Below are 15,433 nucleotides of genomic sequence, written 5' to 3' on the forward strand. Positions count from 1 at the left end.
GTCAATAAAAGTATCATTCACTGACTTCCACAATGTTTTCTCTTCATTTCTTTGAGTGTTCCTGAAAGCCAACAAGTTGCACTTTGGAATGACCTTAATATTGTATCATGTTTTTGATCCGAGTTTGTTTTACAGCATGAAATGTCTGAATGACTGCTCATCCAACACTGGTGATTCCATACTTTTTGCCAGGGGTTGTACTTTAGTGCTCCTTCCTTTGGCTATCTGCAGAAATCTCTTAGGAGATTAGGGATAGTGCTGACAGAGCATGTGGCTGTGACTGCGTGCACTGCCTCTCTGACAACATTTACAGCAAAAACTCAAGACTGAGGATGCACCAGCCACAAAGCTGAGCTTCCAAGTTACTCTTTTCTCAACCATTTGTTGTGTGTAGGCCTTAATACTGAGTATTGGACATTATGTAAGACTCCAGTATGATGGAAGAGCTAATAATAGTACTACAAAAAGGCAAGGATCAAATAAAACTTCTCATAAAGAACTGAAAAAGCAGACGGGATAGAGAGAGAGGGTGGAACAGGTATAAGGCCCCCCATCTCTACCAGACTGGGAGTCGTTTTGGATCACAACTTCCAGGTATGCTGGCTGCCAGAAAAGGCAGATTTCAGATTCCCAGAAAGAACAAGCAAAGGCAGAGGACAGAGACATCATCCATGCAGTGCAGAGAGAGGTGGAAGACATCAACACAGACTCCGCAAGTAGCAAAACAAGAAAGAAAGAGATGACAAGAACCGAAGAGCGGAGCTGAAAGCCAGCTGCTCTGTCAAGAAGATCAAAATCCAAGTGAGCCTGGAGAGGACATGTTTGATTAAACTAAGAAATATGAGGCAGCAAAGATGAGAGCCAGGCATTAAGGCATTAAGAGGGAGAGGGAGAAGGCAGAGCGGGTGAAACCTTCAGAAAGAGGACGGTTTTACACTGCTGTTCAAAAAGCACACTCCACAACAAATAAACACAGCTGTCGGCACAACATGAAAGGATAAACAAATGACTTTATTTTGCCTTTGTCAACAGAGGAAGCAAAGGTTCATTTCCATGCTTTGCTGCCAAGCTGTGATGCTGCGTGCTCTGAAATATCACTCCATTACCCCAGCGAGCCACTTTCAAAGGTGTCGCTTTGTTGTTGTGTACAAATCACCGCAGAATATTTAATTGGACCCTTCTCTGACTCTCCACGAGGCTTTTGAACTCTCAACTTCTAGTGTAAATACCAGCAATTCCCAAGCTGGAAGGCTTGCTCTTTTAGAGTGCGCCTTAATGATCTTAGCATAGGGGAGGGGGGCTGATGACACAAGCAAAACTACAAAGTAAACTCACATTACCCCTCTGAATAAGCTGCATCAGACAGAGCTGCTAAGCGAATATTTATAGAGCAAAGGAAAGGATTTAAGTGTATGTAGATTAGAAGTTTTGCATTGTTGCAGTGTTTTATGTCAATGTAAAAATGTTATTGTTGAGGTTATTCGGTTTTCAATCCATCCAGAAAGTAGAAAAAAAAAGTATTTGGTTGATAAGTTTAAGGGGAAAATGAGAGAAATTCTCATTTAGATAGAAATGTACTCATTTCTACTGGACATTTGATATTTGTGGTTTTGTGTTCTTCACTGATGTTACTGTCATATCTGGAGTATTTCATCCACAAGCCTGTGAAATTTGAGTCTTTGATCATCCATAACTAAGAAAAAAAAGCTAATCTTGATTTTCTGTTCTCTTATCTCATTTTCCCTTCATCTTTTTACAGCTTTAATCAGTTTTTTATTGATCTTTATTAATCTCCATTCAATTATGTGCACTTCAATAGTCCCTTTAGCTTATTTTCAGGAATAGAGATTTATTGAAGACATCCTTAAGGAGGGCTGGCTTTTAATGCGTCACCTGGAATAACAAGAGACTGTAGGAAAGGATAGATGTACCCTCTATATTTGTGTGCGTGTATTAATATATATCCCGAAATCAATTATTCTTTCTGTAGGATCTCTGTTTATTTTTCCTCAATCTCAAACGATTCCACCAACTGCACAGAAAGGAAACGACATGAGAGCCAGAAGACAGAGTTAATTTTTCAGCCTGGGAGGCAGACTATGCGTCTGAAAAAGGATGAAATCTGCTGGGAGCGCCGGGCTTCTGTTGTCATTGCTTCGCTGCTGTCGTTAGTCCAAACAGGCCCACAGAGACTTGCTGAGTGATGGGCCGCAGACAGATACACACAGTCAATAATGGCAGCCCACATCTTACCTCAGCAACTTAGCAAAGCATTCCTACCTGTGTCTGCTTAGGAATACAGACAGAAGGTGGTCACAAAACGGAAAGCATAATGGCTCTAATGCCAGTGTTTTGGAATAGGTCTTGCTTTTTGTTCGTGAGTGTAAAGACGAGCAGTCGGCCATGACGAAATGCTGCACAACATCCACAGACCTGAACCCGGCTGACAATGCCCCCTGACAGAGCGAACAACTGATCCATTAGCAGACAGATGTTGTGTAAGTGGTTGAATCAGAGGTTTAATCACTGTTATGTCAGGGAAGGTTGACCAGGTGCAATACTTTCTGTCTTTCTCTCAGTACTGTACCGTATTATCTTCTAGATCTAAATCTACCAATGTATTGAGCAGGAAAACTATTAGATGAGTAAAATGTAGCTTTTTTTCCACATTTTGGCAGCACAATGTTACCGATTACCTTGATAACATTTCCAAGGGTCAGTAATACAGTAGTCACAGACGAGCGGCTATAATTTAGACTTTAAAGTTTCTCCGGGAAGACTTTTCGAATATGTCTGTATTGTACGCAGGAGGAGATGAGTGGTTGATATCTTGTGGCTGCTTAGCAACCAGTGGAAATTAAAATAACTTTTAGCTGGTTGTGTCAGAATCCAGGGATGTTTTGGTTCCTGTGTTTGCTTTTTCATGTTCTTGTCCTTTTGTAATCAGCCTTAATTTCCCTCTTTACTTTTTATGTTTTGTTAGTTGTTTATTCATTTAGGTTTAATCTGTTGTGTTTAATTATTCTTTATGCCTTTTCAATTTATGTCCTAGCTTCTCTCTCCCTCAGTCTGCCTTCTACTCTCTCCTCACAGCTGCACCCTCTCCTGGTATTTAACATTTTTCTCCTTCACTCCTTGCTGGATTCTTCAGTCTGGCTTTTGGTTTCCTGTTTCTATGTCCCACTGATCTTTGCCCTGCATTTTCTTGCCTGCTGGCTTCACTCTGAGTGAATAACATCTGCCTGTAATAACACTTTTGCATCATTTAAACACAATTAATATAATATTGATAACCACAGCAGATTTGTACACAGTAATTATAATACTAAATGTGCATATCATCACACTCCAAACAGCTGCAAAGGTCAGTTTATAAGGTCATTAAAGCAAGAAATGACTTACTTGTGTGTATCTTTTGTGGTGTTGAGTAAACCTTGAGTCATCAAATCCGCTGCTACAAGCCTAACAGAACTGCGTTATCATTGTTTGTGGATACTCCACACATCCCTGATTGGAGAAATTTCTCTTTGCCACAACAGGAGGTCAGTGGCCAAAATCAAGTGCGAGGCACAGAGTTGGATCAATTTAGCTTTCGACTTTCATTTAGTTTTTGTTTTGAAAAAAATGGGGCTAATTATAATTTAGCACTAGAAAAAAAAATACTTTGTCTTGAGGACATTTCCTACTTTTGGTAAATAAACACATCTGACCAATTCATAACTTCATCTAATTTCTAGTTTGAACCAGATAGAGAAAATGAAGATAGACCAATATTATTTAAATTATAAGAGTAATATAAATTAAGACCAAGATGCTTTTTTTATCTCCTGAGATTATTTAGAGCCAGACAATATATTGAGGCGTCACAGCAACTTCAAAGTGTGCAATATTGCAACTGGAGACCTCGGGATCAATATTGGGTAGGCAAGTATTATGCATTTACATTATACTATATTTGACCAGTTTTTTTACACCTGATTCACAGCAGTGGTCAGGATGCTGAAGGGGAGCGGAGGGGTCATCATGATGATAAAACAGATAAAGAAGAGACAGATGGGCTTCAAGTATCAGAATATTCTGCTGTAATTATGTAAATTGTTTTCATTAAACCACATGATTCCTAACAGTAAATGGTAACGAATGTGGAACCAGCAGCATTATTCGGTTTTCCTGAAGCATAAATATTAGAATATTTCTCATTACTTCACTCATGATATCATCAACAAACACAGAATGTCTTCTTTGATGTATCCCGTCTGTTTTCAACTAAAGTAATGTATCTAAGAAGGATTTCATGGATAAGTAAAGGAAAAATGGTAAAACATTAAAACATAAAAACAGTGGAGTAGTATTTCAATCAGCACAACATGCACATGCATTTTTAAAGACAAAGTAATTCTAATGGGGAAAAAAATCATCAGCCTACTGCAGGAAACATTTGTCCAAAAGATTAAAGTTTGACTGCTGGCATGGAAATACAAACAAACAAGCCAACAACGGTTGAATATTAAACAAACAAATATAGAGCTGCTATTGGTCTGCTGAGCATCACTCACGATGCAGAACGGGAGCTTGTGTTGTGGCAATGCCTACCTGTTTCATCCACGCTACACAAAAACTACTTTATCTAGTAGCTTTTATAGAGTAGCTTATATAGTAAAAGCTAGTTCTACTTAGCCTTTACATAAAGCTAAATACATTAGCTATGATTAGGTATTTCTTTAACTTACTCCACAATCTAGTATCTTATTGCCAAACAGCAACGTTAACAGCAAATTGTTTTTTTTAGTAATAGTAATTACACTTCTGTCATTCACTATATTGATTCTGGAGTCTAATTAAAGCCAATTTCTCATCTGTAAGCCTCTGCCTTTTGTAAAATAGCCAACCTAACTGAGCTGCAGGGTCTCACCGTACTGAGTAATAAAGCTGTGAGCCACGTTGGGCACCGTCTTCACAAGGTTCCCCAGGAAGCTGAACGTCGGCAGGAGACGCTTCCCACTGAGCTGGCCGCTCAGCTACATAAAACAATAAAAAGAAAAAACACAACATCAAATTTATAGTTATTTTAAGCTGGCCTTCAACAATCTCTTTATGCTAAAGCACTAATGCGGCTGGATAAAACACATCTGCAAAAGCAAAGAGAGGAAAGTTCATCCAGAAAGTGACACAAGCAGTTTGGGGGACAATTAACAGTTTCACGTATGATCAGATTGGTTTGGATAGATATTTCCTGAAAAAAAAAAAAATTATCAGTGAATTGTATTTATGTTGGTTATTTTTCTCTGATATCAAATTTTCATTAAGCCTCTACATTTACTTAATGAGCTGAGCATTTTTTCTATTCCCTCAACACTAACCTAATGTTTAAATATATTCCATTTAAACATTTGTTTTATTGAAAGTGCTATTAAATTACTTCTAATCTTCACACAACAGTGGCAGGACATCACATCAAGGGTAGATAAGATAGAAACGAGATAATTGTCTAATTCCTAGTCCAAGCAGGGAGTTCTTTGCGTGAAACACTTTTCTAATAAGATGTATTCTCCTAAGATTTATGGGAGCTGTCAGTGCTGCCAGGTGTTAAACCTTCCTGTCGTCAGCAGCACGGACAACTTAACTCCGTCAGCTGATTGCACAATGATGCTGCTCAACTCTCCTCAACCCTCGGGTGACGCAACGAAGACAAGAACTCTGCTTCCTAAGCAGGCCGGCTGTGGATGCAACGTCGGTTCCAGAAGTGTTGTGTAAAACTTTAGGCCGCGCGTTCCTGTCCCTGCATATTTTACACTCACTGTATAAGCAGCAGCGCATTGTGGGAAGAATATAAATGTGTTTGGCTTACCTGTTTGTGGACCTCATCCAGAACAAAGTGAAATGGCAGCTCATTGTGAAACTCAAGGAGCAGCTGAACCAGCACTGATTCTCACACACACACACACACACACACACACACACACACACACACACACACACACACACACCAGAGAAATTCATTCAATAAACAGCAGTGAAGAGACTGTTACACATTTTAACACATTTCCAGACATCAGCAGGATGTTGGATCTGCTTGGAGCATTTCATTAACAATACATGTAATGTTACAGTCATGGCTGCATCTTTAGTTAAATGAATTTTAAAAATGTCAGAGGAAAGAGGGAATGAACATCAAGTCATTACGGTTTTACTAGCTTTTATAATAAAGCGCTCCCCGAGGCATTCTGGGACAGCAGCCATGAAATTATTCATGCATTAGTTCTTACAGAAACATTTTCATACTGCAAAAATCTGTCGGTTTAATGTTATATCTTCATCGAAAGACAAAAAGTATTACAGGTATGGAGATGTGTAAACACTGCTGTCAAGATGAATAACTAAATTTAAAGAAAAAAAAAGTACTTCAACTCTCTAGAAAGTTAAAACAAACAAATATCTACTTTTAACAAATGTCTAAAAGTAGAGGCAGGTCACCTTATTTACAGGCGGTGACCCTGCGTGGTTGAACATAAAGTCTGTCTTTATGTTTATGGGAGTTTAGCTGTGGGTACAACATGTATGTCCACATGCAATATTGATATTGTATTTGTATGCGAGTACATGTGGAGAAACACAAACACATTAACCAAAGCATACACAGGAAACCCTTCACCTTGGTCAACCTTTTCCACCGTGACCGGGTCCTCCTGAGTCTGAAGCATACCTGGGAAACAGGAAGGGCATGAAAATATAACCAGAGCTCCACAGGTATTAAAAAGAGAATCAGAATAATTTGCCATCATTGTAATCTTGTGCGCAATGAAGCATTCTTGCTTTTAACCTTCATTAGCAATTTATAGTTTATATAACAAATTTCCGAGTCCTTATCTTATTTTTAACAAAATGTAGCACATTATAGCCGTTCAATTATGATTAATAATTTTTTTATTATTTTGATGTTAATATTTCTCAGTGATTTTAGCTTCGCCACACTTTACTGTAGTCTAAGTGGGGGTAGTGTATCAATGCTCTTACAGGCAGTTCAAATCTAATAAATCATGTAGCATGTTTGGATTGTGTGAGGCAAGAGATCATGCAGGCATGAGAAAAACTCCACAAATCAACTCTAAAACTCAAACCAGTGACAGAGTTACTTTTTAGAGCAGGACTTCTGACATTAGTGTGTGATTTTTACATTATTACCGTTATAAGTTCAGTAAAAATCTCACACCTTGAATTCATGATGAAACCATTATTTTTTTTAGGATTGGTGTCAAGCTCTGCAGCAAATCTCTGCTCTAGTTTTAAGTGCGTTGCCACCTTTAGCAGGTTTTCTTCTGGGATTGTCGTCTATTTAGCTTCATCCTTTTCCCCAACAACTCAAAACAGTCTCCATGTCCATGCTGGAAAAAAAGAAAACTGACCCCACAGCATGATTCTGCCACCACTGCGTTTCACCATGGAGATGGTGTGTTGAAGGAGGGGGATGTGCCGTGTTATTTTCTATCACCTTTACTATTTTCCATGTAGGCCAAAATGTTTCCTGTTATCTTACCAGGGCACCTTCTTCTTCATGTTTTCTTCACAGATGGATTTCCGAGAATTTAAAGAAAGCCCGATAATAATAAATAAAACTAATATTATTTTATAACCATGTCTTGCTTTACACTTCTGCACAACTTTATGTCTGACATGTTCACTAATTTTTCCCCAAGAAAGGGACAAAGGTTTCAAAAAACAACTGTATTCATAATGACATTTCCCAGGTAGGCTATATTTAAGAAGTAGAATAACAACCTTTCAAAATGTATGCGTTTTAACATACATTTCCTTCACTTTCACAGATGCGTACTTCTCAATCACAAAAAACCCCATAAAAACCAATTGAGAAGTGTGGGCTGAAGTGTGATGAAAATGTTCAAGAGGCATAAACACTTTTGCAAGGCACTGTATTGTTCTGCAGCTTAAAAATACTCAATATAAAAAAGCACCAAAGGTGAATAAACAGCTTGTCCTTCAGAGAGATGACAAATATATTTTTTTATCTACATGGTGCTGTTTTTTTTTTAATCCTGCTGCGTCTCATTTCTGCTACACTTATGTAGAATGCTTAAATTTCCCACTTGTGAGACAAATAAACTGGGTTATATCATCGTATCTCCTTTTAAAAACATAAATTCTAAGTTTCCTGAACAATCTTTCTTGACCCTCTAATGTGCTGATGCATATGTTCCTCACCTAATAATGTGGTAATAAAATGCAGAGTGACTCTGTGGTCCTGTCGAAACAGTTCCCTCAAAGCCCCCGCAGAGCTCTTCAGGAAGCCACTTATACTCGACAAGGCAAAACATTTCCTCACCGACTGCAACAAACACGTACAGTGCATTAAATAGACAGCTATGGCGGAGTCAATGCTCAGTGTGTCAATGGAAATGCAACTTGGCATCTCAAAAAATTTAATACAAAATCATAATATCGCTAATGTCAGTTTCGGTCGTTGGAGAGACGTCGCCATTGACATGAACAGCGTGATACTTACGGGCATTTCTTCGGTCTCCATCATTTCAATAGCACAGGCCACACAGAACAGCAGCCCGCCGCCCTCAGCAGACCGCAGGCGGACGCTCCACTTTGGGTCATGTCTGAAGTGAACCTGCTCATAAACAATATCCGTGCTCGCCATTGTTGTTGTTACACCTACCAACTTACATGTTAAAAGAAGGGGCAGGTCGACGAAACAAACAGGAGACTAGTTTGTTGTCTCCTCCGCAGACTATAACGTTAACACCAAGTAACATAAGTGTTAATTATGCCTCTCAAACACAAAATTACCCCCGCTCACTTTTCTTTGCACTCAGTTTTATTGACAAATCGTTACAAACGACCAACACCTGTCAAACTGGTGAATGACGTAGCAATTAATTAGCTAGCTTAAACTAACTCGCCTCTCGCGTGCTAGCTTAAACTGTCATCACAATCGCGGGAAAATTAAAACTTTATTGACAGTAGGAGACAATGACACAGACGCTGCCAAAAGACAGAGGACCGTTTGTTTATTTCTTTATCTGACAGTAACTCATGACAGTAGACCTGTCATGTTTTCGGTCAATTAGGATCATAACCTTTATTTTCGTTCTTTAAATACCAGAATAACAAGTAAAGTATCTTTTTTTATCTCTAAATTCAGAAGAGTGTACACAAATATTACTGCATAATGGACCTTTAATTACAGTATTCACACATAAAAGGGGCAGAGAGAGAAAGACATAAGACGTGAAGCAAAGGACCTGAGATCTAGGCTAATAACCTCCATGTACTGGATGCTGTTGGTATGCCAGTTGGCAGCCAATACCTCATGTATTTTAATGCACACAACCAGGACATTTGAAAGATGTTTCTGAGCAAGGCAGCCTACACACCTGATTCATTTACTCTTTTTCTGTCAGGAGGAATGGGCCAAAATTCCACAAACTATTGTGAGAAGCTTGTGAATGGATATTCAATTTTTTTGTTCTAAGTTATAAACGGTGTAAAAGGCATTTCTACAAAGTGCTGCGAAAATATACAGTTCCGAATGAGAAGAAAGTCTTTAAATATATTAAAAATCTCACTTGTTAACCTGGCATTTAGCAAATAGGTTTAGGTGAACAGATATGACCTAAAACAGGAAATGTTTATTCTGATTCAGTGTCAGATAGCGAGAAAATATAGGTTATATTCACTGAATGCAAGAATCTGTTTTTAGCTGTAAAAAAAAAAAGTGATTTGCTAATTTATTTTTATCTTCTCGTTTCATGTTATGTGGTGGAAAAAATATTATTTTGAGTAACAATAGCAAGTCGGAAACATCAAATAAAAAAACGGTAAGCTGGGAAAAAATGACAGTGTATTTTTTTGAGTTTCCATTTAACTCTGTTTTTAATGTACTGCATTTGTTATTGCTCACAGGAAATGAGTTGGTGTTTCAAAGCATACGGCAATTGTTAAAAGAAGAAACGTTTAAGACCACCGTTCTGTCATACAACTTCCACTGGTGGATCCAAAAAGGCATTTTGTATTTAACAAGTTGCAAATAATATTTTCATCAAAACCTACAAAAGAATTTGTATGAACTTAGGTGGACAAGAGCAAACCACAGACAAATGCTTGTGACTAATCATGCTGTTCTGCTAAGTTGGAACTTGAATCTTCAGGATGATGTTAAACCCAACTTGATCATCTTCCAGTTCAACTTTCCAAACTCTATGAGATTTGTTAATGCTTATGTTCACTCATCAGTCTAACTGTAGCAATACGAGTTGTTAGCATGGCATGTTTCCTTAGCTTGCACATTCAAGTACTCTAGCAACATGTCTGCTAAATGAAATCGTAAAATGATGTGTCTGTGAAAGATCGAGATAATCTGAAGTGCAAATACTTTTCACAGCACCTATCACAATTTACAAGGTAGCCATATTGGACATTACGGTCAGGAATAATGGTAAACCTCAGAATTTTCCACTTTGAATTCCAACTTCTACAAACTTTTTTGAATTGAACATTTTTCCATTGAACGCTAATCATTTTTCATGACATCGCATGATAAGAAATGCCCAGGCCCTGTGGTACTACTGCTTTAAAATGTCTACCACAGTGGTAGCAATGAAAAAACAAGCAGTAAAGTGGGTCTTTATTCAATAAAGGTTAAGGAACTCTTGTATAGATAGCTTCCACTCCTTTTCTTGTAGCAACGATTTGAAGGATGCTTTTAGTTTTGACAATCTGTTGCGATTTCTTACACCCTATTTAAACCTATGAACGTTAACTATTGTACAACATAGTGTCATAAATCGTTAAGTAATCCAACATAACGCTTAAAAACACAGTGGAGAATATAATTTACCCAAATACAATGGAAACAAATTGCGTGCCCCGTCTTGTTTGCAACAGTTGTCCACAGTGTAACAGATGACGTCAGCCGGGAGAAGCCACGGATTACGTTGTTTGCAGATGATATTGTGATCTACATTGAGAGTAAGGGGCATGTGGAGGAAAGCCTGGAGTGGAGAATGAAAGCAAGACAGATTAATTTGGTTTGAATGAGAGGAAGACAGGTGGAATAAAGAAGCTATAAGGTGGATGAATTCATGTACCAGCAGTCAGAAATCCAAAACAATTAGCTTTGGACAAGTAAGGTGAAAAAGAAAGTGCATCAAATAAAGTTAGAGTGGTTGGATGAATTTTGAGAAAAGCGGGAAAGAGAAGGTTTCGAAGTTGGTGGGGAGCCATGCTATGATATATTGCTTGGCTTAAAGATGGTGGTTGTAAAAAAAAATGTATAAGGCAGAACTTGGCAGGTAAGTCTTTTTAAGCAGCATGCTAGCATTGAACACTCATTACTCCATAAAAAGAATAAATTGACTTGAGGACCAAGGAGGTAAAATACAAGCAGTGATTTGATATCATAATCAGACAACCTGGCAATGCTTAAGAGGCCTGCTGGTCCTATTTGGCTGCTTTCACACAGGAAGCAACAGGAGCTGTACTTGCCGCTGAGCCAGAGCCAAAACCAGGAGAGAGGAGTGCCGAGCAGGCAGCACGAAGGTTGCAAAGATATTGCATAAGTTGTTTGCCAATAGTATCTTCTCTCACCACATGGGAGAGACCCTGTTACCAGAGTGAATGAATTATTAGGGAAGATAATTGTATCAGCTAACAGGAGTTTTTGAAACCAAATGCAACACATCTCACATATCCTCAAAGGAGGACTGTATGAGGCAAAGGTAAACATGTGCCATAACTTGTCATTTTCTCCTCTGGTCAATAATGCTTCTTTTTTTTTAATAAACCAAATAGCTATTAATTTTATGCGTAGAAGGGTTTGGACAATAGATATCGTTGTAATGCTAATTTTCATGCTTAAAGTGTATTAAATTCTACTTACATTATATATTTTGAGGATTACTGAAGATTTTCAGATGTTTTGTTTTAAAACAGTTTCCTTTTTAAAAGTTCAGTCGATGGTTTTCACTTGATTTCGCCCTGCATGCATTCTGACATGATACATCGTCTCCTTAATGAAGCAGCATACATACTGGTTGTCAGCAGGACAACTCAGAGGTCTGAGAAGGTCTAAAATCTGGTTATCTCTGCAGCATTCCAGGAATGTGAAGTTTATTTTTCTTCAACCCACGCTGTCTCCTCTATCCAACAGTCCGGTCAGCTGTGCAAGTAAGACCTGGAAAAGCCAGTTTAGTTTTCATCAGCATCACCCGTTTGTCTGCCTGCAACTTTCTCGACTCCTTGTTTTTTCTTTTTCTCGCATTGTTGAGAGAAAGCCTAAAGAAACTGTTCTATTATCCTCCCCTGGAGAACCCAATTGAACCTGGCAAGCAACATCTTTCTTTTATCTGCTGTTATAGTGAGATGTAACCTGGGACAGGATCCAGACGGCTCCAGAGTCCAAATATCCAAGTTTGTTTGACAGAGCCCTGTTATCTCCTCTCCGTCCTCAGAGTAACGACAGGCTGAGACTCCTTCGGACAGAGAGAGAGAGAGAGGGGAAGATGGAAGGCTAGATTTGTATCTTTTCAGCTACCCAAGAGCCAGGGATGCAGGAAGCAAGTAATGTTTTCATTTCAACAGAGAGAAAATAGGGGGGGAAATTCTGTGTTGCCATCCTGTTATACAACGGGAAACAACACATGTGAAAAAGGGAACTTTAAATCCTTTTATCCCTCTTTTTTTTCCCCCTGAGATAAGAAGGTCAAATGAAGAGGTCTTTGCTTCCAGGATTTTATAAAAGTCTGATACAGTCTGGATGACATTTAAAATGTAAAATATATTAGAAATGTATTCTTAACATATTAAAAAAATGTATCTACACTTCGATTTTATCTGAAGCTCATAGTGATTTTCTCAGTTTTTGGATGACATCTTTGATTTAAAAAAACAGAAAACCACTGAGACATTAACTCGACAGGCTGATCTTTTTAAATGTGTGATATTAATTTTCCTCTGGGAAGAAAACAAACTCAAGACTTGATTTTCAATTATTTTGTACATGTTGCGCGCACATTGGCCATTTGGCTTAATTTATGCATTACAAAAAGAACAAACAGCACCTTTTGCATATTTTTGCTCTAACTTTTAAGGTAAATGAGGACAGGCAAAAAAAAAAAAAAAAAAAAAAAAAACCCATAGCACTATCTTCAAATTCTGACATCATCACTGATTTTTTTTATTTTATTTTTATTTATTTATTTATTTTTGCCATCTGTTATTAAATATCGGCCATTGAGTTTCAGGTAATGAGGTGTGAGGGATTTTTTTTTCTTTTTGTTTTTTTTTTTTGCATTACCCATGAAGGCCACCGTTTGGTCATCGCCATGACAACAGAATCCTCTCAGCAGCAAAGCGGCAAACTGCTGATAGGTGTGTGGGGGCGAGAATGAGCTACGACCAGTCCTGTCCATCCCCCCCTCCGTAAGCAGACTGCTCAGCACGTCAGCGTGGGGAAACACGTAGCCCAGTGTGTGTGTGTGCGTGTGTGTGTCAGCGTAGCAAATGAGCGCACACACAAATGGTCTAGCAGGAAGCTCATTCCTAATTGTTTTTCAGTCTGTTAAATTCAGCAAATGTGATGTGCTCCAGTAAACATATTGGAGGCAAAAAAAAAAACGTGTGCCGTGTTGGGACTCAAATTAAATTAGGAGGTCAAAGAAGTCCATGACTGAGAGGAGTATTAAACTCCTGACAAGAAGTTGGAGAGTAATTGGTTTTAAAGCCTCCATTTTAGCGAGGACCAGAGCCATACGAGTCGGGCCAGCTATTGACCCTGGAAGGAGACAATCAGCCAGCAAGGACGAGGCAGCGTGAGCTATGTCTGTCAACTTCACTTGTCAACATTCGGGGAGGTCATCAGAGAAAAGAAAGAAAAAAAAAAGAATCTCACTTCTTTTGAAGGACTTAAAATGGAAACAGTTTCCACGTCATTCATTAACCTTTGTCTCCAGAAACACTTGTTTTCAACCGCTTCCTTTGAGCCCCCAGACGCCCACACGTGTCTGAGTCTATAGTGTGAAACAGTCAGAAAGTAGCTATGCTTTTTTCTTTTTGTTTTGCTGATGTTATTCCACCACCTATGCAGAAGACAGATGTAGGGTCCCAGTGAAAAATCCTAAAATAGCTCCTGTACCGTTTCCCAGTAAATACGGTCATGTCACATATTTATTGAGCTCAGGCTGAAATAGCATGTGGTTTCCTGACAGTCACCGTAAGAGTCATTAAAGAAACTACAAGAACGTTCTCGAAACCCTTGACACATAAAAATCTTAAAGTGTGTCATGTATTTTTTATTTTTTTTTATTCAGACCATTTTGTTCACCCAAATTCAAATGCACTCAAATAAAATTAAACAACTTGCCTTCAGAAATCATGTAACCGGTACATATGGTAAACCTGTGTGTGATTTGGCCTCAATGAAAACGCAGCTGTTCTGCCTCAGGCGGTTAGCGCTGAACATTAGTAAACAAAGAACACCAAGAATCAGACAGTTCAGGGATAATGTTTCTCACAATTATGTGTTTGGTGAGAAACTAACATCCTATATTAAACTGAAAAGAGCATCCCCAAGGTAAAACTTAGTGGTGGTGTCAGCATCATGCTGCGGGGATCCATTTCTTCATCTGGAATAGAGAACAGGGGTCAGTAACCTTGACAACCCTAAAAGGACCAGCTAAACAAAATCTGCTTATTTCCACACAAGCAACTTTACTCTAATTTGTTAAAACCTTCTAGAAGAAATTTGTTTTAAAGAACTGTTTTTATTTCCAGGTTTAACACATTCTCTTAAGTGGGACTTTCAATATTTTTTTAAATAGAAAATGACATCAACATGAGCGCATAGTTCGCAACCAACTCACACAAACAAACAAAAAAGACTGTTTCTTACACTATAAGTGCCATTCTTTGTATAATTTTTGGCATATGTTGGATGAAAATGCCTTGTAAAAACTGCAAAAAATGGCATTTTTAAAGTTATATTTTGCACGGCTCAACTTTTTTTTTTACAATTATTATTATTATTCTTTTGTTAAACCATTTGGTCTTCACCAATGTAAAGTAATGTCTTACAATGGTCCAGTCAACGTCCATAAGTATAGTTGAGAATCTCTGGCAAGCTAAATGAAATTAAAATATTGCTCACAGATGTTATCCTTCCGACTAACTTTACAGGTTCAAGGCATAACACTACTCCATTTGGACTTTTCACGGTTTCTCTTCTGGGACTTCAGACGCACCGTGAGAACACGCAGGCTGCCTTCTTGTGTCGTTACAGTTTTTTGGTCTATAAATAAAAGGGATTCAGACATGCCGCCCACCCCCACGCTCATATGGGGGCCGCTGCACAATCAACACAGAATCGCAACAGAAGCCGCATCAACTTACCAAGTATTAAAAAAGTAACGCTCGG

The 15,433-nt window shown here is 38.4% G+C and overlaps 1 protein-coding gene across 3 annotated transcripts in view; it reads right to left on the reverse strand.

The window, feature by feature from the left end:
- The window catches only part of mei1 (meiotic double-stranded break formation protein 1), a 61,382-nt gene extending 52,450 nt beyond the window's left edge, over window positions 1-8,932 (reverse strand). For all 3 annotated transcript variants that reach the window (XM_014983108.2, XM_088008154.1, XM_014983107.2), the window contains exons 1-5: window positions 8,519-8,932; window positions 8,218-8,341; window positions 6,653-6,703; window positions 5,849-5,922; window positions 4,913-5,018 (exon numbers count right to left, since the gene is read on the reverse strand). In XM_014983108.2, coding sequence (XP_014838594.2) covers window positions 4,913-5,018; window positions 5,849-5,922; window positions 6,653-6,703; window positions 8,218-8,341; window positions 8,519-8,662 — 499 coding nt within the window. In that variant the 5' untranslated portion in view covers window positions 8,663-8,932. The remainder of the gene's footprint in view (window positions 1-4,912; window positions 5,019-5,848; window positions 5,923-6,652; window positions 6,704-8,217; window positions 8,342-8,518) is intronic.
- Between the last annotated feature and the right edge of the window lie 6,501 nt (window positions 8,933-15,433).

This window comes from Poecilia mexicana, unplaced genomic scaffold (assembly GCF_051168715.1).
Source record: "Poecilia mexicana isolate PSO_F unplaced genomic scaffold, ASM5116871v1 scaffold_8, whole genome shotgun sequence".
In the NCBI taxonomy this organism is placed as follows: Eukaryota; Metazoa; Chordata; class Actinopteri; order Cyprinodontiformes; family Poeciliidae; genus Poecilia; species Poecilia mexicana.